Below are 22,999 nucleotides of genomic sequence, written 5' to 3'. Positions count from 1 at the left end.
AGGTTTCATTGAGCCTTTTTTGATATGATCCACAGCTCTGCCAGATTCACCACATCTGCGGATGCCGCAGAAACTTCCTGCAAAAGCAGAGCGATCGATGGAGTGCTCGACTCAATCATAGGCATCACCCTTTTTCACTACGAGGTCCCCACTGGGGAACAAACTGAAAGATTTGGATCCAGCAGAGGCGTAGTCTCCATGGATGGCCCAGATGCTGGTGGAGTGACAACCAGCCCGGACTTCTTAACCAAGTATGACTGAGAGAGCACATTCACAAAATCCAGGGAAAAAAGGTTTCCCGCGGCAAGACTCAGACTTGGAGTGCATGGAAGACTTATGAGGTTTTCGCTGGAACTGCCAGCACTCTCCCCAGGGTCCCAAGACGTGAATTTCGCAGGAATTTGGGTAGAAGGCTCAAGCAGAGTCCCCCTGGAGGGGAAAGACACTGCATCAGTGCAAATTTTGCTCCCCTCATGGGCCGCTGCATGCGTGGATCACAGCTACACATCCAACAGCCATCTACTGCAAATGAGGCATGAATCCATCCCATTCTGAACTGGGGAGGCCATCTGTGAAGTTTGGAGCAAAAACAAAGCTCCTATAAAAATATAGGTTTATTCAAATTGGGGAAAACATCCAAGATGGCCACCATGGGTGCCGATTTTGCATTAAAACAGCCCGGGAAGGGAACAAGATTTTAGATATAGGGAGGGGCAGGCCATGCAGGGAAACCACCAAAAAAATCCTTTTTAAGACACCCCCCCCCAAATCATCAAAATAGGCTGTCACTCTGTTACTCACTGTTCCATGTGCTGTATGAAAGAAGCTGCAGGCAATGCTGGAACCAGCATATAGGGAGATCTAAAGCCTCGGGAAACTAGAAAGCAGGATTTCAAGTCTTCTAACTACCCCATCGGCCCAACCACTGCCAGTGACCTCCACCACCTTCGGATACATCGCTCAAATGCCTGGCGGAAGCACACACTTTGGCTCTGATCCTAGTCGTGCCTCCACGGAACTGCTTAGCCTATGCTACACCCACTAGCTGATGAATCTGGGGTTCCCTGATTCTGGAGTCCCTATCAGACTTGCAAGCTGACCTGGGGGCTTATTACCTCACAGGGAACCCCCCAGAAGCAGACGTTCTCCAAAAGTCTGTGATCTCCCACTACAAGGATGTCCCCCACAGAGATCCTCCACAGCACGAGGGCAAAACCACAGCACGAGGGCAAAACCACAACACAAGGGCAAAACCACAAAAGAAAATACAGTAAAACCTTAGATTGCAAGTAACTTAGTATGCAAGTGTTTTGCAAGACAAGCAAAACATTTTATTACATTTTAACTTGATATACAAGCAAGGTCTTTTAATACAAGTACATACAGTATATACACATCACATCATCACAATTGAACCGATGGTTCTTCTCTCTCTCCCTATCTCTCTGTGACCCTGCAGGAGTGTAGTGACTGTTCTAAACAAGCAAGGTCTTTTAATACAAGTACATACAGTATTTTGTATTAAAGTTTTTGGGTTGTGGAGTTTCCATTATTTCTTATGGGGAAATTCACTTTGCTATACGAGTGTTTTGGATTACAAGCATGTTTTCGGAATGAATTATGCTCGCCAACCAAGGTTTCACTATATTGAAAAAATACTGAAAACTACCAAAAGAAACACGAGAAGAAAAAAATAAGCTCCTACAGGCTGGCTTGTAGGAAGACAAGATTGGTGTCCAAGAGGCATGCTCCAGAGTATGCTATCAGAGGGAGAAGCAAGACTTCAATCTGGCGGCAACCTGGCGGCAAGGGATGCATAACCCACTGGTCCCAGAATAAAAGGGGATTGTACAAGAGCCTATTTCAAGCATTTTATGTGCTCAAGTGTTTCTGAAAAATTACAGCCAAAGTATACATTGTATTTTAATTTTTCTAAGACCTTGCTTAAAATCCTCCAAAGTCATAGGTGAAGAAAAGACTAAAAGAGGAAATGATAAACATTTATAAAATCTTAGATGGAGTGAAATCAGTAAACAAAGAACAGCTGTTTACCCAAAGAAGGTTGAGAATAAGGAAGGATGAACATAACTGGAGGAATAAATTTTTCATTCAACCTACAATTAAGCTGTGGATTTTTAAAAAAATTATTATTACTAGAGCATGTGTCAAGGTATCTTGCATAGTTGGGTCTAGAATGGATTTGGACAAATTCTTAGGAATGTGCATTTTAATTTTGTTTTTGGCATGTGCTAAAATGAAATAGAATAAAATCATGAAATAATAAAAGAGAAACTAAATCTCTCCCCTGAATACTCTGACAAGTTCTTAAGGTATAAAACCCCTCAAATAATTATTAACCAAGTAAAGCTGAAGAAAGCCGAAATTATACTTGGAAATGAGCAAAAGGAATGGATCTATACTTTGGGATCTGCTAGGTACTTCCTAACAATCTGGACTTGCCACCTTTTGGAGACCAGCTGGGGTCTAATGGATCTTTGCTGTGACACAGTATGCATGTCTTATGTTCTTGTGATTATCCTGGGTGAGTTGGGGATTGGATATAAAATATCAGGAAAAACAAACATAATATTCAGTCTGTGGTAGTCAGCAGTTTTTTAAAATGCTGATCAGCAGATAGATTTGCCCCAGATATTCAGTGCTGAATATCAAGGGCTAAATCCAGTGAGGCTGGCTGCTATCACTTATGTAAGTTCCAACTGATATTCAGATGGTGCTTGTATAAGACAGTTATGCAAGTCCCAGCTAAATATTAGCCAGGAAACTGCTGAGATTTTTGGCGGTATAGAAACTTTTTAAATAAAAAATATATAGGTTTATAGTCTTAAATCCTGCTGATCCCTATTCCTGCCCCCCCCCAAAACCTCCCTCTTTCTTACCCAACCCCAGTCTACAATATTCTAACGCCTACTCCACTACCCCCCACAACAGTTCCTACTGCCCCCCATTGGCCTTCCTGATAGACCTGGTGATTCTAGTAGTGGCAATGGGGGCAGGAGCAAAGCCTACTCATTCCTGCTGCATACAGCTACCATTGGAATAAGGCTACTGTATGGTAATATATAAGTACTATGAATTGTTGCAACTGCAACAGTCAAGAGTGAGTGGGCTTCATTTCTGCCCCATTGCCCCCCCCCCACACACACATACTAGGACCACCAGTACTATTAGTTAAGCCAGGTGGTGTTTGGAAAGAGGGAGCTATTTTCAGGGGGAGGGGGTTGGGAGGGGTTATTGGGTGGGGGGAGACTTAAGACTGTAAAATTAGTTATGTGGGTCCTGGCTGGTCCTGCATAGCTAGACAGATGAATTTAGGACAGCTTTTGAGTTATCCTAAAATCATCCACTTAGTTATACAGGTCTTGGAACTAAATAATGCCAGCACTCACATTACCTTGGATCCTCCCCAATACCGTCCCTATACTGTCCATTTTTCTGGAGCTGGTGAAACGTGATCTTTAGTGGCACTGCCAACTTTAGTGCTGCTAAATATCAGGGGTTAAGTGGCCTAAGGTGATTTAAGCAGGCAGGAGTCTCTCCTGTCTGTTTACATTGCTTTGAATATTGGAAGGGCAGAGAGATAATTACAGTATGTACAAACTCTCATGGTGTCACATAATTCTGAAGTAATGTAACAATAATTGCCATTGGCTACTTACCTGAAAGAAGCCACCATCTGGTTGTAGGAAAAATATTGGTGGTAGTCATGATGTATGGAGTGACCACAAGGCTCAATGTTGGCCCTACGGGTGTACTGATGTCCATAGAACCGAAGTTCTAGGTATTTTGCAAATGACATGGACCAGGAATCATTAGAAAGGGGAACAACTGGTGTCACCTAGAATTCAGCAAATAATTCCATCAGATTATGTATGATTGCAAGAGAGCTCAGCATAAGAAATCACCAAATATTATCTTGTCTTTTAAATTCTACCTTTGACTTAATATGGAATACTTAAAGAACTTGTAACTTAAGGATAGATGCTGGACTAATGGTTTTCCTTTAAGTTATAGGCCTCAGCTCTGCAGCAATACAGATCACCCTCATGCTGAGGTCTTACTTCCAATGTCTTTGCTAAGTTTTCAAAAGTGGTGGCTGCTAGCAATTTGTATTTTCAGTTCTATTTTTGCTCTGTATCTGTTTGTTTTGCTCTGGGTTGTTTGTTCCTTTGCAATTGTTAATAAAGATAATTGAAAAAAAAAAAAAAGAAGCAGTGCGGGCCATTCAGCGCAACTCCCCTCCCTAGAAACTGCTATTGCAGTTTCGTAAAAGGAGGCGTTAGTTTACTAAACAGTGTTTGATTTGCACAAACAATGCCATCCACATTTCTTATTGGCAGTTAAGGGACAGCGTTAATACAGCACTCATACTCAAGGAAACAGCCAAGCAAGTCACCATTTCAGATTTGCAAATCTATGCTTCATGGTTAGCCTAGCCTAGATTAAGCAGAAATACTTATACATATGGTTTATTTTCTCAGGACAGCAGATTAGTGGAGTCATGCATATAGGCCAACCAATCTGCAATGCAAGTGTAAGAGGGATGTTTGGAGAGTTAGGGCTCTTGAGCTTGGAAAAGGAGGGGAGATATTATTGAAGTCTACAAAATCTTGAGTTGAGTAGAATGGGTACAAGTGGATCGATTTTTTCACTCCATCAAAAATTACAAACACTAGGGGACACTTGATGAAGTTACAGGGAAATACTTTTAAAACCAATAGGAGGAAATATTTTTTCACTCAGAGGAGAGTTAAGCTCTGGAACACATTGCCAGAGGATGTGGTAAGAGTGGATAGCTGTTTTTAAAAAGTGTTTGGACAAAAGCCCATAGACTTATTGAAAAAGACATCCACTGCTTGCCCTACTTGCATGGTATGTTGCTATTCTTTGGGTTTTGGCCAGGAACTAGTAACCAGGATTGGCCACCGTGAGAACGGGCTACTGGGCTTGATGGATCGTTGGTCTGACCCAGTAGGGCTATTCTTATGTTCTTATAATCTGTCAATGAAAACAAAAAGCTGTGGATACTGATGTTCTGAGATTGATTTATTATACACTCTTACACATTAAAACCATAAAAATGCAAATGTGATAGTCCACCTGGACCCTACACGGTCCGTGTTTCGGTGAACACACCTTCCTCAGGGGTCCAATGGATCTCAAATGCACAGATAAAGAAATGGACTGAAAACATCTAATCGTCTTTAAACATGTAGTCAGAAATCACTGCAGACAAGCAAAAGTGACACGAAAAGTAGCGATTTTTCGTGTCACTTTTGCTTGTCTGCAGTGATTTCTGACTACATGTTTAAAGACAATTAGACTGTTTTCAGTCCATTTCTTTATCTGTGCATTTGAGATCCATTGGACCCCTGAGGAAGGCATGTTCGCCGAAACACTGACCATGTAGGTCCAGTTGGACTATTACATCTGCATTTTTATGGTTTTAATGTGTAAGAGTGTATAATAAATCAATCTCAGAACATCAGTATCCACAGCTTTTTGTTTTCATGGTTGGATTGATTTTACTGTGGATCATTGGGTCTTCTTCTCTTTTGTTGTGCTTACAATCTGTCACCTAGAGAAAAGATAGAAAGTAATATGGATCAACTTTCAATAGGGAAGAAGGATGGATTGCATGACTCTGTTGACCTGCCATCGTCAGGGAATGAAATTACAGTTAAGCAGCTCTAGCATTTATTTAAATGAACACTAACTTCCAAACAGGAAGAAATAGAATGACAACTCAAAGAAAATGGGAGAAAGGTCCAATGCACTCAGAAATTTTGAATTATCCTGAGGGGGAAAAACCCCTTCCAGTGACAATCAGCCAAATCTCAGTGGGAGGAAGTATCAAGGAAAGTATTCAGAGAAGGTATGGAAAACTATGTATAGTGTAATATGGAAAACAAAGTTTTAAATCTAGAGGCTGTACATAATGAAAGTGGATGACTTGGATTTAGTGGCAGTCCCAGAAGCATGAAACAAACAACTATGACTGAAATATAGTTATACTGAGGACATATTTTGTTCATTAAGCGTAGAGTAGGAAAGAAGAAAGGTTGATGCTATATATAAAAAATAATATTAAAACAACAGAGGCGCAGGACTTATGACATAAGGAAGATATATTGTGGATAAATCTGTCAACAGAGAATGCAAAAGCAAAAGTAATTTCATAGATTTATTTGAAGACATACACAAAATTGCTGTGAAAGGGGGAGTGCTATTCTTAGATGCCTTTACTTTGTCAGATGTGGATTGGAATGTTCCACTTACAGTGTTATCTAGAATAAGGAGATCATAGATTCTCAACAAGAACTCTTCCAATAGTTGATAAGGGAACCCATCAAGAGGGGGTGATATGAGACCTGGTACTTAAAATAAATAAAGCGCTTCTAATATCACAGTAGTGGGAGATCATATAGGATTCAGTGATCATTGGAAGGGCAGATTATGGTTGTTCATTAAAAAGCAAGGGTCCTAATTTCATCAAGATAGGGCAGCGTCTAAGGGAAGTGGAAGAGCACCAAGTACAAGGAATTATTCTTTTAGGGCAGTGGTCGGCAAACCGCAGCTTGCGAGCCACATGCGGCTCTTTAGCTACTGAGTGTGACTCGTCTAGAGCAGGGGTGCCCAATCTGCTTCCTTTCCCCATAAAGAGGACGCTGAAGTGCAGGGCCGACCAACTTTCGCCACCCAAAGTCAATTCTGATGTCGGAGAGGAAGTTCTGGGCCAGCCAATCACTGCCTGGCTGGCCTGGAACTTCCTCTCTGATGTTAGAATTAATGTCGGGTAGCGAAAGTTGGTCAGCCCGGTGCTTCAGCGTCCTCTTTACGGGGAAGGGAAGCAGGGAGAGCTCAGAACTCAGCAGCGGCCTGTTCCCCGATGGCAGCGGTGGCAGCCTATTCCCTGGCAGCCTGTTCCCCAATGGCAGTGGCTTGGGGGAGGGCAGGGAGAAAGAAAGAAGAAAGGGGGGGCAGGAAGACAGAAAGAAAGAAGTAGACGGGAGACAGAAAGACAGGGAGACAGACGGAAAGGGGGCATGAAGAGAGAAAGATAGGGAGAGAGACATAAAGGGGGCATGCATGGAGAGAGAAAGACAGACAGAAAGAAAGAAAGGGGCATGGAGAGAGAAAAACAGACATACAGAAAGAAAGGGGGCATGGAGAGAAAAAGAAAGAAGGGGGCAGGGTTAAAGAAAGAAAAAACTAGGAGAAGGAATGAGATCTGGAGGAGAGGAAGCATACCGGAGGCTGAAAGAAGTGAAGAAATATTGTATGCACAGTCAGAAGAATAAAGTACAACCAGAGACTGATGAAATTACCAGATAACAAAGGTAGGAAAAATGATTTTATTTTCAATTTAATGATCAAAATGTGTCCGTTTTGAGAATTTATATCTGCTGTCTATATTTTGCACTATGGCCCCCTTTTACTAATCCACAACAGCGGTTTTTAGCACAGGGAGCCTATGAGCATCGAGAGCAGCGTAGGGCATTCAGCACAGCTATCGCGGTTTAGTAAAAAGGGAGGGGGTATATTTGTCTATATTTGTATAATTATTACTGAGGTGACATTGCATAAAGTCATCTGCCTTGACCTCATTGAAAACCTGCACAATATAAATGATAATTAACATTTTCTCTGCGTACAGTGCGCTTTGTGTTTTTAAAAATTTTATTGTTGGTAGATCATTTTTACTTGGCCATGAACGTTAAGGGGGAGGGAGGAGAGCTGCTGAAAGACATCTAGTAATCCTTGCAGGCTTGACTGTGCAGGGAATTATTTTTGTAAAATCATATTTTGTTATGTGACTGGCATTATTTAGACTTTAATTTCTATGAATTAATAGAATGAAAATGATTGTTTTTATGTGCGTGCACTGAAGGGAAGTGGAGAGAGAGTGTGCTGAGGACGCTGAGAGGAAATGGGGAAGAGAAAGTGGGGAGAAGATGCTGATTTATAAATTGACAATTGTATAGAACAGGGGTGCCCAATAGGTCGATCGCGATCGACCGGTAGCTCGCCAAAGCAAAGTGAGTCGATCACCCAGGACTCACTTTGCCTTGGCGATCTATCAGGCTGATCAGTCTTCCTCTCCCCGACGTCAATTCTGCTGTCGGAGAGGAAGTTCGGGCCAGCCAATCGCTGCCTGGCTGGGCGGAACTTCCTCTCCGACGGCAGAATTGACGTCGGGGAGAGGAATGCTGGTCAGTCCGAAGCAGGGAGAGCATGGGGCAGTGTCGGCGTCGGCTTTGGGGCCTGTTATCCATTGGTGGCGTTTTGGATCCTGTTCCCCGATGGCAGCGGCAGTGGCAGTGGCTTGGGGAAGGGCAGGGAGAAAGAAAGGGGGCAGGCAGGGAGACAGAAGGAAAGAAGAGAAACAGAAAAAAAAGAAAGGGGGCATGAAGAGAGAAAGAAAGAAAGGTCAGGGAGAGAGGAAGAAAAAGTTGGGGGAGGGAATGAGGTGTGGAGGAGAGGAAGCATACAGGCTGAAAGAAAGATTGGATGCAGTCAGAAGAAGAAAGTGCAACCAGAGATTCATGAAATCACCAGACAAGGTAGGAAAAATGATTTTATTTTAAATTTAGTGATCAAAATGTGTCTGAATTTATATCTGCTGTCTATATTTTACAATATGGTCCCCTTTTACTAAACCGCAATAGTGGTTTTTAGCGCAGGGAGCCTATGAGCGTCGAGAGCAGCGCTGGGCATTCAGCGCAGCTCCCTGCGCTAAAAACTGCTATTGTAGTTTAGTAAAAAGGGAGGGGGTGGGTATTTGTCTATTTTTGTATGGTTATTACTGAGGTTACAGTGCATAGAGTCATCTGTTTTGACCTCTTTGAAAAAACCCCGGAATAGGAATGATAATTAACAATTCTATGCATACAATGTGCGTTGTGTTTTTTTTTTTATTTTATTGTTGGTAGATCATTTTGACTTGGTCATTTTAAAGTAGCTCGAGAGTCAAAAAAGTGTGGGCACCTCTGGTATAGAATATTGTTTCTTTTTATACTTTAATATAATAATTTCAGAATAAAACTATTCGAGGCTTGTGTGAATAGGATCAGATAGTTTGCAGGGATGGGGACCGAGCTTGCAGAGACGGGGCAGGGACGGAGACAAATTTTTTCCCCGTGTCACTCTCTAGGCTCTGTCACAAATCAATTTCGACTACGTGCAGGTGAGCGGGGTGTCAGTCGGGTTGATATAGCCGTCGTAGCGCAAGCAGGCGCGGGGTATGGCTCTCAAATGAAATCTTAATCCTTGTACTTTGCCTCTTTTGACTAATGAGTTTGCCTACCACTGTTTTAGGGGAACAAATTTGCTGCTATGGTTTTCAAAAGGTAAGGAAAAATAGGCTAGCATTCAGCATTCATAAACTACAAGGTCACAGAAAAAAGAAAACAAGAAGCAATGCATAAATGCAAATTGAAAAAAGTAAAAAGTAAAATGAAGGGATAAAATACTTTTCTGAAAGGAGAAAGTGTAAAAAGCACAGTTACTTACTGTAAAGCACAGTTACTTACCGTAACAGATGTTATCTAAGGACAGCAGGCAGCTATTCTCACATGTGGGTGATGTCATCCATGGAGCCCGGATGCAGACAGCCTCGCAAGCAGACTTGCTTGTAGAAAACTTCAGAAGTTTCAAGCCTGCCGCACCGCGCATGCGCGAGTGCCTTCCTGCTCAGCACAGGGTGCGTTTCTTCAGTTCAGATAGCAAGCAGAGAAGCCAACCAGGGGAGGTGCGCGGGTTGTGAGAATAGCTGCCTGCTGACCCTGGATAACAACAGTTACGGTAAGTAACTGTACTTTATTCCAGGACAAACAGGCAACCTATTCTCACATGTGGGTGACCTCCAAGCTAACCAGAATGGGATGGTGGGAGTGTTGGTAACTTAGGAGAATAAATTTTGTAATATTCTCTGGCCACAATAGCCATCCCGTCTGGAAAAATCATCCAGACAATAATGAGAAGTGAAGGTATGAACTGAGGACCAGGTTGCAGCTTTGCAAATGTCCTCTATAGGAGTGGATCTGAAGAAAGCTACTGAAGCCGCCATGGCTCTGACTTTGTGGGCTGTGACTCGACTCTGTAGATGAAGTCCAGCCTGGGCATAACAGAAAGAGATACAAGCAGCCATCCAGTTGGAGATGGTACACTTAGAAACTGGATGTCCCAATTTGTTCAGATCGAAGGAGACAAAAAGTTCAAGAGCAGATCTGTGTGGTTTGGTGAGTTCAAAGTACATAAGAACATAAGAACTGCCGCTGCTGGGTCAGACCAGTGGCCTATCGTGTCCAGCAGTCCACTCACGCGGCGGCCCTCTGGTCAAACACCAACGCCCTAACTAAGACTAGCCCTACCTGCGTATGTTCTGGTTCAGCAGGAACTTGTCTAACTTTGCCTGAATCCCTGGAGGGTATTTTCCCCTATGACAGACTCCTGAAGAGCGTTCCAGTTTTCTACCACTCTCTGGATGAAGAAGAACTTCCTTACGTTCGTACGGAATCTATCCTCTTTCAAATTTAGAGAGTGCCCTCTCATACTCTCTACCTTGAAGAGGGTGAAAAATCTGTCCTTACCTACTAAGTCTATTCCCTTCAGTACCTTGAATGTTTCGATCATGTCCCTTCTCAATCTCCTCTGTTCGAGGGAGAAAAGGCAACTCCTCCAGCCCCTTAACCTTCTTAGTTGTTCTTCTCTGGACCCTTTCGAGTAGTACCGTACCATGTCCTTCATGTACAGCGACCAGTGCAGGACGCAGTACTCCAGGTGAGGGCGCACCATGGCCCGGTACAGCGGCCAAAGCACATTTACAGTCCAGAGTATGAAGAGCTGATGCTCCAGGATGAGAATGAGTTTTTGGAAAAAACACTGGAAGTACAATGGATTGATTGAGATTAAATTCTGTGAAAGGTGGATCAGCAACTAAAGCTTGCAGCTCACTGATTCTTCGAGCAGATGTGAGAGCAATGAGAAACACTACTTTCCAAGTGAGATATTTGAGATGAGCCGTAACCATTGGTTCAAAAGAAGGCTTCATCAGTTGAGCAAGAACAACATTGAGATCCCAAAGCACTGGAGGCAGTTTGAGAAGAGGTTTGACACTGAAAAGTCCTTTTATAAATTTGGAAACCACCGGATGAACAGAAAGGGGTTTCCCTTCAATAGGCTGATGGAAAGCCGCAATTGCACTAAGATGGCCTGAAGCTGAGAGGGAACACGGCCAGGACAAATGTCAGAAAGTTCTGCTTCACACAGCGAGTGGTGAACGCCTGGAACTCTCTCCCGAAAGAGCTGGTGGAGGAAACCACCATTCTAGGATTTAAGGGAAAATTGGATGCACATCTTCTTGCAGAAGACATTGAGGGATACGAGTGACTAGTGTATTCGCCAGGGTGTGCCTGGCTGAGCCTCCGCGTGTGCGGATCGCCGGACTAGATGGACCCCAGGTCTGATCCGGTGCAGGCATTTCTTATGTTCTTATGGATGTAGACTTGAAGCCAGAGGCAAATAAGTGCAGAAGATAATCCAAGACGGGAGACAAGGAGGTAGCTTGAGGGTCCTTGTTGTGAGATGCACTACGTAGAAAATCTAGTCCATTCTTGGTGGTAGCATTGCCTAGTGGCAAGGCTTTCTGGAAGCCTCTAAAATGTCTCAAACAGGTTGAAAAAACTGAAGAGGTGTTATGCTGAGAGATACCAAGCTGTCAAGTGTAGAGACTGCAGGTTGGGATGAAGTAGAGATCCTTGACTCTGTGTAAGCAGAGATGGAAAAGCTGGTAGAAGGTATGGCTCCCTGCTGATGAGTTGAAGTAGAAGGGAGTACCAAGGTTGCCTGGGCCACCGAGGAGCTATCAGAATCATGGTGGCATGATCGGTCTTGAGCTTGCCAAGAGTCTTGAGAATGAGAGGGAATAGAGGAAAAGCATACAGAAATAAATTTGTCCATTCCAGCAGAAAAGCATCTGCCTCGAGGTGATGAGGAGAGTATATCCTGGAGCACAACTGAGGCAGTTTGTGGTAGTGGGGAGATGCAAAGAGATCTATCTGAGGAGTTCCCCACTGAGAAAAAAATGTGATGAAGAGGCGAGGAATTGAGTGTCCATTCGTGAGGTTGCAGAAGATGACTCAACTTGTCCGCCAGACAGTTTTTCTGTCCTTGAATGTAGCCAGCTTTCAGGAAGGTATTGTGAAGGATTGTCCAATCCCAAACCTTCAAAGCTTCCTGGCAAAGAGGGAGAGATCCTGTTTCTCCCTGTTTGTTGACATAGTACATGGCGACTTGGTTGTCTGTCCGAATGAGGACTACCTGGTCGTGAAGAAGATGTTGAAAAACTTTGAGAGCATTGAAGATCGCTCTGAGTTCCAACAGATTGATATGACACTGATGATCCGTGCTGGACTAATGGCCTTGAATACGGAGACCATCCAGGTGAGCTCCCCAAGCGTAGGTCAAGGAATCTGTCACAAGGACCTTCTGATGAGGTGGTGTCTGAAACAGTAAACCTCTGGAGAGATTGGAAGAGAGAATCCACCAGTGGAAAGACTGAATGAAGGAGTGACTGTAATGTGTCAAGAGAGTGGGTCGCAAGCCTGCGCCCACTGAGATGCTAGGGTCCACTGAGGAATTCTGAGGTGAAGGCTGGCAATAGGAGTCATGTGAATGGTCGAAGCCATGTGACCTAGTAGTACCATCATGTGTCTCACTGAGAGTAAAGAAAGGGAAGACACTTTGTGGCAAAGCTGAAGAAGAGCATCCAGACGCTGTTGAGGAAGGAATGCTCTGAGCTGGATAGTGTCCAGGATAGCTCCTATGAACTGTAGATTCTGAGAGGGCTTTATAGGAACCACGTAGTCCATTGGGTCGCTACAATAACCTCCTGAGATATTGAATCTTTGATGAGTCAGTCGTCCAGGTAGGGGAATACCTGGAGACCATGGTTCCTTAGAGCTGATGCTACCACCACTAAGCACTTGGTGAATACTCTGGGAGATGATGCTAGGCCGAAGGGGATGCGAGTGTAAGCCTCCTTGAGATCTAGAGAACATAACCAATCGTTCTGATCTAGAAGGGGCTATACGGATGCCAGGGCCAACATGCGAAACTTTTCTTTGACCAAAAATTTGTTGAGGGCCCTGAGATCCAATTTAGGCCTCAGATCGCCCATCTTCTTTGGAACTAGGAAGTAACAGGAGTAAAACCTCTTGCTCTGCTGTTCCAAGGGAACTTCTTCGATGGCACGGAGACGAAGCAGAGCTTGAGCTTCCTGAAGAAGAAGGGCGGTATGGGATGGATTGGAAGGACACTCTCTTGGAGGAAGCTCTGGTGGAATCTGAGTGAAATGAAGAGATTATCCTTCCCTGAATATTGACAGCACCCAGAGGTCGGATGTAATGGTCTTCCAGCAATGGTCAAAATGATAGAGATGACCTCCTATGTGGAGAGGGGAGGACAGAGGCAGAACGATGGAGGTTATGCTCTGTATGAGACAGTCAAAAAGACTGAGAAGCTTTGGGTGTAGCAGAAGGCTGAGGTTTCTGTTGCTTCTGCTGTTATTGTTTCTTGGGGGGTGCTCAAGTGTAAGGAGCTGCCCTTGGAGGATAACGCCTCTGATAGGATGGAAGAGGTCGAGTAGGCTTTGCAGGAGCTGGCTTAGGCTTTGGTCTGACAATGGAAGCAAAAGATTTTTCATGCTCAGACAACTTCTTGGTGGCGGCCTCTATTTATTCATCAAAGAAGACATTGCCTTCACAAGGAATATTAGCCAGACGATCCTGAATATTGGGATCTATATCGATGGTGCGAAAGCCAGGCTAGGCGGCGCATCGTTACCGAGAATGCAGTGACCCTCGAGGAAGGTTTGAAGGCATCATAAGATGACTGAAGAAGATGCAACCTGAGTTGTGCAAAAGTGGCAATGACTTGCTGAAACTCTAAAAGCCTGTGTTGACCAGTCTTTAGAAAAACCAGGGAGTATATCAATAAAATACTTGAAATAAGTAGTAACAATAAAATTATAATTTAAAACCCTGGAGGCCATCATCGAATTTTGATAAAGACGACGGCCAAACTTGTCCATGGTCCTGCCCTCTCTGCCAGGAGGTATGATAGCATAGACCCTGGAAGGATGACTCCTCTTTAATGAAGATTCCACAAGAAGGGATTGATGAGATAGGTGGGAGCTCTCAAAGTTCTTGCAATGTAGAGAACCATACCTCGATTTCAACTTGCCTGGAACAGCAAGAAGTCTCCAGATTCAGTTTGAAAGTTTGAGACAGAAGCCTGTTAAGAGGAAGTTTGAGAGACTCTGAAGGAGGCCGAGGCATACTCATTTCCTCTAAATATTCCTTAGAGTACTTAGAATCAGCTTCCAGTTTAAGATCCAGGTCCACAGCCATTTGACGGAGGAAGGAGGAAAAGGACAACTGATTCACCAGAGCATGGCCTCGAGAGGGACTCAATGACCTCGAGACGCCTCAAGTGGAGAACAAAGGTGAGACCTCTCTGGAGTATTGGTATCCCAGCGAATAGACAGTCTGGGACGAGGCACTGGAATCAGCTGACCTCTCAAGTTCTGTTATCATAGTAACATAGTAGATGACAGCAGATAAAGACCCGAATGGCCCATCCAGTCTGCCCAACCTGATTCAATTTAAATTTTTTATTTTTTCTTCTTAGTTATTTCTGGGCAAAAATCCAAAGCTTTACCCTGTAGTGTGCTTGGGTTCCAACTGCCGAAATCTCTGTTAAGACTTACTCTAGCCTATCTAAACCCTCCGAGCAATTGAAGCCCTCCCCAGCCCATCCTCCACCAAACGGCCATATACAGACCCAGACCGTGCAAGTCTGCCCAGTACTGGCCTTAGTTCAATATTTAATCTTATTTTCTGATTCTAGATCCTTTGTGTTCATCCCACGCTTCTTTGAACTCAGTTACAGTTTTACTCTCCACCACCTCTCTCGGGAGCGCATTCCAGGCATCCACCACCCTCTTCGTAAAGTAGAATTTCATAACATTGCCTTTGAATCTACCACCCCTCAACCTCAAATTATGTCCTCTGGTTTTACCATTTTCCTTTCTCTGAAAAAGATTTTGTTATATGTTAATACCCTTCAAGTATTTGAACGTCTGAATCATATTTCCCCTGTCTCTCCTTTCCTCTAGGGTATACATATCTAGGGCTTCCAGTCTCTCCTCATACGTCTTCTGGTGCAAGCTTCCTATCATTTTCGTCGCCCTCCTTTGGACCGCCTCAAATCTTCTTACGTCCTTCGCCAGATACGGTCTCCAAAATTGAACACAATGCTCCAAGTGGGGCCTTACCAATGACCTGTACAGGGGCATCAACACCTTCTTCCTTCTACTGACTACGCCTCTCTTTATACAGCCCAGCATCCTTCTGGCAGCAGCCACTGCCTTGTCACACTGTTTTTTCACCTTTAGATCTTCGGATACTATCACCCCAAGGTCCCTCTCCCCGTCCATGGATATCAGCTTCTCTCCTCCCAGCATATACGGTTCCTTCCTATTATTAATCCCCAAATGCATTACTCTGCATTTCTTTGCATTGAATTTTAGTTGCCAGGTATTAGACCATTCCTCTAACTTTTGCAGATCCTTTTTCATATTTTCTACTCCCTCTTCGGAGTCTACTCTGTTACAAATCTTGGTATCATCTGCAAAAAGGCACACTTTTCCTTCTAACCCTTCAGCAATGTCACTCAAAAAAATATTGAACAGGATTGGCCCCAGCACTGATCCCTGAGGGACTCCACTACTCACATTTCCTTCCTTCGAGCGACTTCCATTAACCACCACCCTCTGGCGTCTGTCCGAAAGCCAGTTTCTGACCCAGTTCACCACTTTGGGTCCTAACTTCAGCCCTTCAAGTTTGTTCAACAGCCTCCTATGAGGATCTGTATCAAAGGCTTTGCTAAAATCCAACTAAATTACATCTAGCATATGTCCTCGATCCAGCTCTCTGGTCACCCAATCAAAAAATTCAATCAGGTTTGTTTGGCACGATTTACCTTTTGTAAAGCCATGTTGCCTCGGATCCTGCAACCCATTAGATTTAAGGAAGTACACTATCCTTTCTTTCAGCAAAACTTCCATTATTTTTCCAACAACTGAAGTGAGGCTCTCCGGCCAGTAGTTTCTGCTTCATCCCTGTGACCACTTTTATGAATAGGGACCACATCCGCTCTACTCCAATCCCCAGGAATCACTCCCGTCTCCAGAGATTTGTTGAACAAGTCTTTAATAGGGCTCGCCAGAACCTCTCTGAGCTCCCTTAGTATCCTGGGATGGATCCCGTCTGGTCCCATCGCTTTATCCACCTTCAGTTTTTCAAGTTGCTCATAAACACCCTCCTCCGTGAACAGCGCAGAATCTACTCCATTTTCTCGTGTAACTTTGCTAGACAATCTCGGTCCTTCTCCAGGATTTTCTTCTGTGAACACAGAACAGAAGTATTTGTTTAGCACATTCGCTTTCTCCTCATCACTTTCCACATATTGGTTCCCAGCACCTTTTAGCCTAGCAATTCCATTTTTCATCTTCCTCCTTTCATTAATATATCTGAAAAAATTTTTGTCTCCTTTTTTACATTTTTAGCCATTTGTTCTTCCGCCTGTGCTTTCGCCAGATGTATCTCTCTCTTGGCTTCTTTCAGTTTCACCCTGTAGTCTTTCTGCTCTCTTCTTGTTTTTTTTATATTTCACGAACACCAACTCTTTCACCTTTATTTTCTCAGCCACTAGGTTGGAGAACCATATCGGCTTCCTTTTTCTCTTGTTTTTATTGATTTTCTTCACATAAAGGTCCGTAGCCATTTTTATCGCTCCTTTCAGCTTAGACCACTGTCTTTCCACTTCTCTTATGTCCTCCCATCCTAACAGTTCTTTCTTCAGGTAGTCTCCCATAGCATTAAAGTCCGTATGTTTGAAATCTAGGACTTTTAAGTATCGTGCGGCCGCTCTCCACTTTAGCCGTTACATCAAACCAAACCGTTTGATGATCGCTACTTCCCAGGTGAGCACCCATTCGAACATTAGAGATCCAATAACGCTTTTTCCCTTGTGGGTTCCGTCACCATTTGTCTGAGCAGAGCCTCTTGAAAGGCATCCACAATCTCCCTACTTCTTTCCGATTCTGCAGACGGAACATTCCAGTCCGCATCCGGCAGGTTGAAATCTCCCAACAGCAGAACCTCATCTTTCCTTCCAAACTTTTGGATATCCACAATCAGATCCTTATCAATTTGCTGCGATTGAGTTGGAGGTCTGTAGACTACACCCACATAGATAGAAGTTTCATCTTCTCTTTTCAGAGCAATCCATATCGCTTCTTCCTCTCCCCAGGTCCCTTGCATTTCGGTCGCTTGGATATTGATCTTTACATAGAGAGCTACTCCTCCACCTTTTTGACCATCTCTGTCCTTCCTAAAACATATCCCGGTATGTTTGCATCCCATCCATGTGATTCACTGAACCATGTCTCTGTGATAGCGACAATATCTAAATCTGCCTCTAACATCAGGGCTTGCAGATCATGAACTTTGTTGCTTAGACTGCGAGCATTTGTGGTCATCGCTTTCCATCTATTTTTCAGCGATAATCTCCTTTTTCGTATGGATTTTTGTTTCGTTTCACTTTCCGTTGCAATACTAAGAAATAATAATAATAATAACTTTATTTTTCTATACCTGAGTTGCTGATGTTGCAGTCTTTACTACTATCACATCTTTTCTTTTGCCGGGGGTGGTCTCTATAATTGTCCTTCGTACATACACCACCCCCACCTTTGAGTTTAAATGCCTAGAAAAATATTGTCTAAATTTCTCTGCAAGGTTTCTTTTTCCTGCTGTAGTAATATGTAGCCCATCAGTGCAATATAGCTTCTTGTCCTTCCATGTATTTCCCCATCCTCCTATATACCTGAAGCCTTCTTGATGACACCAGGCTTTGAGCCATCTATTAAAGTCCTCTGTGTTTTTCACTCTTTGCTCTCCCTTTCTATATGCAGGCAGTATTTAAGAAAAAGCTAAAGTGTTTACAAAAGGTTTCACGCCCTCACCAAGCTCCCGAAAACTTTCTGTGCTGCAAGTGTGGAGTTGCTGGCCAGGTCATTTGTTCCCAGATAGATGACAACATCAGTGTTAAAATCCTTAGTTTCTTCCTTAATTATAGTCTGTATTTGCCTGGAACTCCTGGTAGCTGAAGATCCTGGAAGACATTTCACTATTTTGGTCTCCTCGCCTTGTGTTCCAAGGTTAATGTCTCTGATGATGAAATCCCCCAACAGTAATAGTTTTCTGTTTTTGGCCTTTTTATTTGTGCTTAGGGTGCGCTTGTTCTCTTGAGTTACCTTCATTGGTTCCAGTCCCTCCTCCCTTCTGTTTTCTTGAGTATCGCAGTGCACTAGTGGAGCGAAGGAATTCTGTAGAGGTAATATTTGTGAAGGTGGATGTTTCTGTTTTACATGTCGCAGTCTTCCTGAGCCTACTGTGACCCATTTATTCCTGGGCTGTTTTATTCTTTGAGGTAGAGGTGGTAAGTTGGTATGATTTTGTGGAGTGATGAAAGCTGCTTTAATTGTATTCAATACCTGTTTAAGTTTGCAGAGCTCCTCCTTAATACTAGCAAGTTGAAGACAGATGGGGCAAGCCTTAAGCCTCCAAATAGTATGTCTTGGAATTAAAGCACCACAGTGATTGCATAGAATAAAGGTCATCTTGATTGGTTGTGAAGTGACTTGATTTGAGTAGTCCTGATTATTTGGGTCTCTATATATGGTGGGACTATAAGTCTTACCCTTATTCCTATGAAGAGGAAGAGGAAATAAGATTTAACAGAGGAAAGAGAAGGGTTTATTTTTTTGTGCTTTTTTTTTAAAGGAAGAAACAGGGAGGAGAAGAGAAATTAAGCAGATATAATGCTGAAAACCAGTGAAAAGAGCAGAATATGAAATGTTAAGCAACTTATCTTATTGAAGTTCACAGGGCAGCCTTGTTCACAGCACTGTCCCAAAGATAATGCAGTTAACCTTAGAAGTAAATCAGAGCCCCTCCCTTCTCCACCTAATTGGCAGACACAATGGCTAAAAATTAGTAAGTCAGAAATATAGGCTCTATACCACCTAAAACACAGTATTTTAAACAGAAATGCAGGTTCTATAACAAATCAGTGGCTACCCTAAAACACAGGATTTATAACAGGATTTTCCCTACTTTAGTCACCCTGAGCCACAGGCACCAGGATTTAATTAGAGTTAAATAAAGTCTTACCCTTATTCCTATGAAGAGGAAGAGGAAATAAGATTTAACAGAGGAAAGAGAAGGGTTTATTTTTTTGTGCTTTTTTTTTTAAGTAAGAAACAGGGAGGAGAAGAGAAATTAAGCACATATAATGCTGAAAACCAATGAAAAGAGCAGAATATGAAATGTTGAGCAACTTATCTTATTGAAGTTCACAGGGCAGCCTTGTTCACAGCAATGTCCCAAAGATATCAGTATCCTCGATCGAGGAGTTGGAGGCCTCAAAGAACTGGAAGGCCTGGACGAGAAAGGCTTCTCTCTGGAAGAGGACCTGCGCCTAGATGAATGCCTCGACCTGCAATGAGAGTGCTGCCTGGAAGCAGGTGTCGTGCGAGGTTGAGGAGACTTCGCCCTGTGCCTCGAAACGGTCAATGCCTTTTGTGAGGGTATAAGGCTGGAAGCTGTAGATCAAAACCGCATAGATGCAGTGGTTTGGATCGAGGAATCTCAAAGCACTCCCAAATACTCAGCTCCTTGCATAGAGAGTGAAGATTCCAGTCGAGACACTCGCAAAGACTAGACTCCTTGCATAGAGTGTGAAGATTCCAGACGAGACACTTGCAAAGACGAGACTCCTTGCATAGAGTGTGTAGATTCAGCTCGAGGCACAGGCAAGGACTCAACCTCTTGTGAGACTGCTGGGTGCCCAGGCTGGACTGCAGGAAGCAGAGTCGAGGCAGGACTGTATTTGCTCAGTAAATAAACAAATTCCCTCTCTAAAATGGTCTGGATGGAAGCCTGTAATTGTGGATGAGTCTGAAACAGGACCACTTGCTGAGGCTAAAGGCTCCGAGGTGGCAGAGGAAGCATGTTTCGACTTGGAGGAATGATGCTTAGGTAGCTTCAGGACCACCGCTGGAACCGTCTGCTGAGGTATCTGGCCTGAGGGAAGCTCAGGAAAAGACTTAGCAGATTTACTCGAGGTCGAGGACGTTCCAAATGCAGAAGGTCTGATAAGAATCGAGGTCGGAGTCGTGGAGAGAGGAAAACACCCCGCAACAGGCCTGACCGAGTCTGAGGTCAAGGATGTAGCAGGGATTTCCATACTGAAAATCTTCTCCACTTGAACTCAACAACATTTGAGGGCTCGAGGTTGAAGGGTAGCATAGCGAATGGTCACGCCCCAGGCACTGAAGACACCAGCAGCGTAGGTCAGTGAGGGAGATCGCACGCTGGCATTGGCTACACTTCTTGAAGCCCATGACTGGCCGGGACATAAAAGGAAAGATAGCCGCCGCAAAGTCGAAACCCGCCACTCAGTCACTGAAAAATAAAACAATAATCAAAAGAAAAACCACAGCGACACGGTAATAAGAAAAATAAAACATGAGCCGCGGTGAGAGAAGGCATGAAGCAAACTAAGTTCAGGACAGAGCGTCAAAGACGTACTTCTCGGCTCCGCGCAAAACTGAAAACTGAGGAGACGTGCCCTGTGCTGGGCGGAAAGGCAATCGCGCATGCGCGATGCGGCAGACTCTAAACTTCTGAAGTTTTCTACAAGGAAGTCTGCTTGCGAGGCTGTCTGCATCTGAGCTCCGTGGATGACGTCATCCACATGTGAGAATAGGCTGCCTGCTTGTCCTGGGATAAAAGGTGTTATCCAGGGACAGCAGGCAGATATTCTCTACATGTGGATGACGTCACCGATGGAGCCCCATAGCGAACGTTTCGCAAGCAGACTTGCTTGAAGACCTTCAAGCTTGCGATTAGCCCACGCATGCGCGCAAGCCCCTCCCGCCCAACCTAGGGCATGTGTTTCCTCAGCGTGGCCTCAGTTCAGATAGCAAGCAAAGAAGCCAACCACGGGGAGGTGGGTGGATTGCGAGAATATCTGCCTGCTGTCCCTGGATAACACCTATTACGGTAAATAACTGTGCTTTATCCCAGGACAAGCAGGCAGCATATTCTCTACATGTGGGTGACCTACAAGCTAACTACGATGGGATGGAAGGAGATTTGGCAAATTAGGAGAATAGATGCTGCAAAACAGACTGGCCAAAATGGCCATCACACCTGGAGAAAGCATCCAGACAGTAGTGAGAGGTGAAAGTGTGAACCGAGTACCAAGTGGCAGCCTTACAGATTTCCTCAATGGGAGTTGAGCGGAGAAAAGCAACAGACGCCGCCATCGCTCGGACCTTGTGGCCTGTGACTCGACCCAGCAGGTAGAGGTCAGCCTGAGTGTAACAGAAAGAGATACAAGCGGCCAACCAGTTAGAAATGGTCCGCTTAGAAACAGAGCGACCCAGACGATTAGGATTAAAAAAGAGGTACAGCTGGGGGGCAGAACGATGAGGAGCGGTGCGCTTCAAGTAAAAGGCCAGCGCATGCTTACAATCAAGAGAATGCAGAGCAACTTCTCCAGGGTGAGAATGGGGCTTCGGGAAAAAAACAGGAAGAACAATGGACTGGTTGATGTGCAACTCAGAAACAACCTTAGGCAAGAACTTAGCATGGATATGGAGAACCACCTTATCATGATGGAAGACAGTGAAAGGGGAATCCGCAACCAAGGCTTGAAGCTCACTGATCCTACGGGCAGAAGTGAGAGCAATGAGAAACACAACCTTCCAAGTAAGATACTTCAAGTGAGCCCGAGCTAGCGGCTCGAACGGAGGCTGCATCAAGCGAGCAAGGACCATGTTAAGATCCCAAACCACGGTTGGTGGTTTAAGGGGCAGATGAACGTGGAAAAGGCCTTTCAAGAAGTGGGAAACCACAGGATGAACAGAGATAGGTTTCCCGTCAATTGGCTGATGAAAAGCAGTAATGGCACTAAGCTGGACTTGAACCGAAGAGGACTAGAGTCTAGCGCCAGACAAGTGCAACAGATAATCCAGGACAGCAGAGAGGGAGGCAGAGACCGGCTCCAGCAAGGATGAAATGAGGCTTTTGGTAAACTGCGAAGAAGTATCTTAAGACTGTACTCCGGACAGGGCTTTCTAAGAGGTGTACATTTAGGAAATAAACTATATGAAGCTGAGAAGTAATCGAAGAGAAATATACCTAGCCCTTGTAACAAGCTAAGAATGGCACTTGAAGCTGAAGGGAATTGAACGCTAAGCCCTTGGCCATACACTTGTGCCAAAAAAGAACTCTGGAAGGGTGCAAATGTTGAAAAGTACCCAAGAAAGGAAAAACCTCCAAAAGAAAGCAGAAGCCACGGGTGAAGACGTCTGTATCGCCTGGATAAGAGAAGAAACAACCTGCTTTGCATAACCTTTACACGTCAGCCATGACTTTTCAAAAGCTAGGTCGCAATACCAAAGTAGTACGAATATCCATGTTGATCGGACCCTAGGTGAGCAAATCCAGAGATACCAGGAAAATTCAACAATCCAGCTGTCGAAAGACTCATCAGATCCGCAAAGCAAGGATGGTGCAGCCAATCCAGAGATTCTACAAACACTGTGCCCTGAAAGCGAGCTTGAGATGGCAAATCCAAGCCATCATCAGTCAGGGGAAAACACTGATGAAAGAGAAACCAGAGGCGAGAAAGAAGCCAAGCTACTACCCCCTCTGACTCCCACTCCCTGTGCCCGCCGAAGAAGCTAGGAAGCTTTGAATTTTGAGACTAGTTCCAGGAGATCTCACTTCCATAAAAAGAGCTGGAATGCCTGAGCCAAAATTCTCAATATCCAGGAAGTAGA

The 22,999-nt window shown here is 44.2% G+C and overlaps 1 protein-coding gene across 8 annotated transcripts in view; it reads right to left on the bottom strand.

The window, feature by feature from the left end:
* The window catches only part of PIKFYVE (phosphoinositide kinase, FYVE-type zinc finger containing), a 936,520-nt gene that overhangs the window by 344,000 nt on the left and 569,521 nt on the right, over positions 1-22,999 (bottom strand). For all 8 annotated transcript variants that reach the window (XM_033947121.1, XM_033947126.1, XM_033947127.1 and 5 more), the window contains one exon: positions 3,678-3,856. In XM_033947121.1, the coding sequence (XP_033803012.1) occupies positions 3,678-3,856 (179 nt within the window). The remainder of the gene's footprint in view (positions 1-3,677; positions 3,857-22,999) is intronic.

This window comes from Geotrypetes seraphini, chromosome 5 (assembly GCF_902459505.1).
Source record: "Geotrypetes seraphini chromosome 5, aGeoSer1.1, whole genome shotgun sequence".
In the NCBI taxonomy this organism is placed as follows: domain Eukaryota; kingdom Metazoa; phylum Chordata; class Amphibia; order Gymnophiona; family Dermophiidae; genus Geotrypetes; species Geotrypetes seraphini.
The sequence above is the reverse complement of the archived record's forward strand: the minus strand, read 5'-3'. Positions and strand labels throughout refer to the sequence as shown.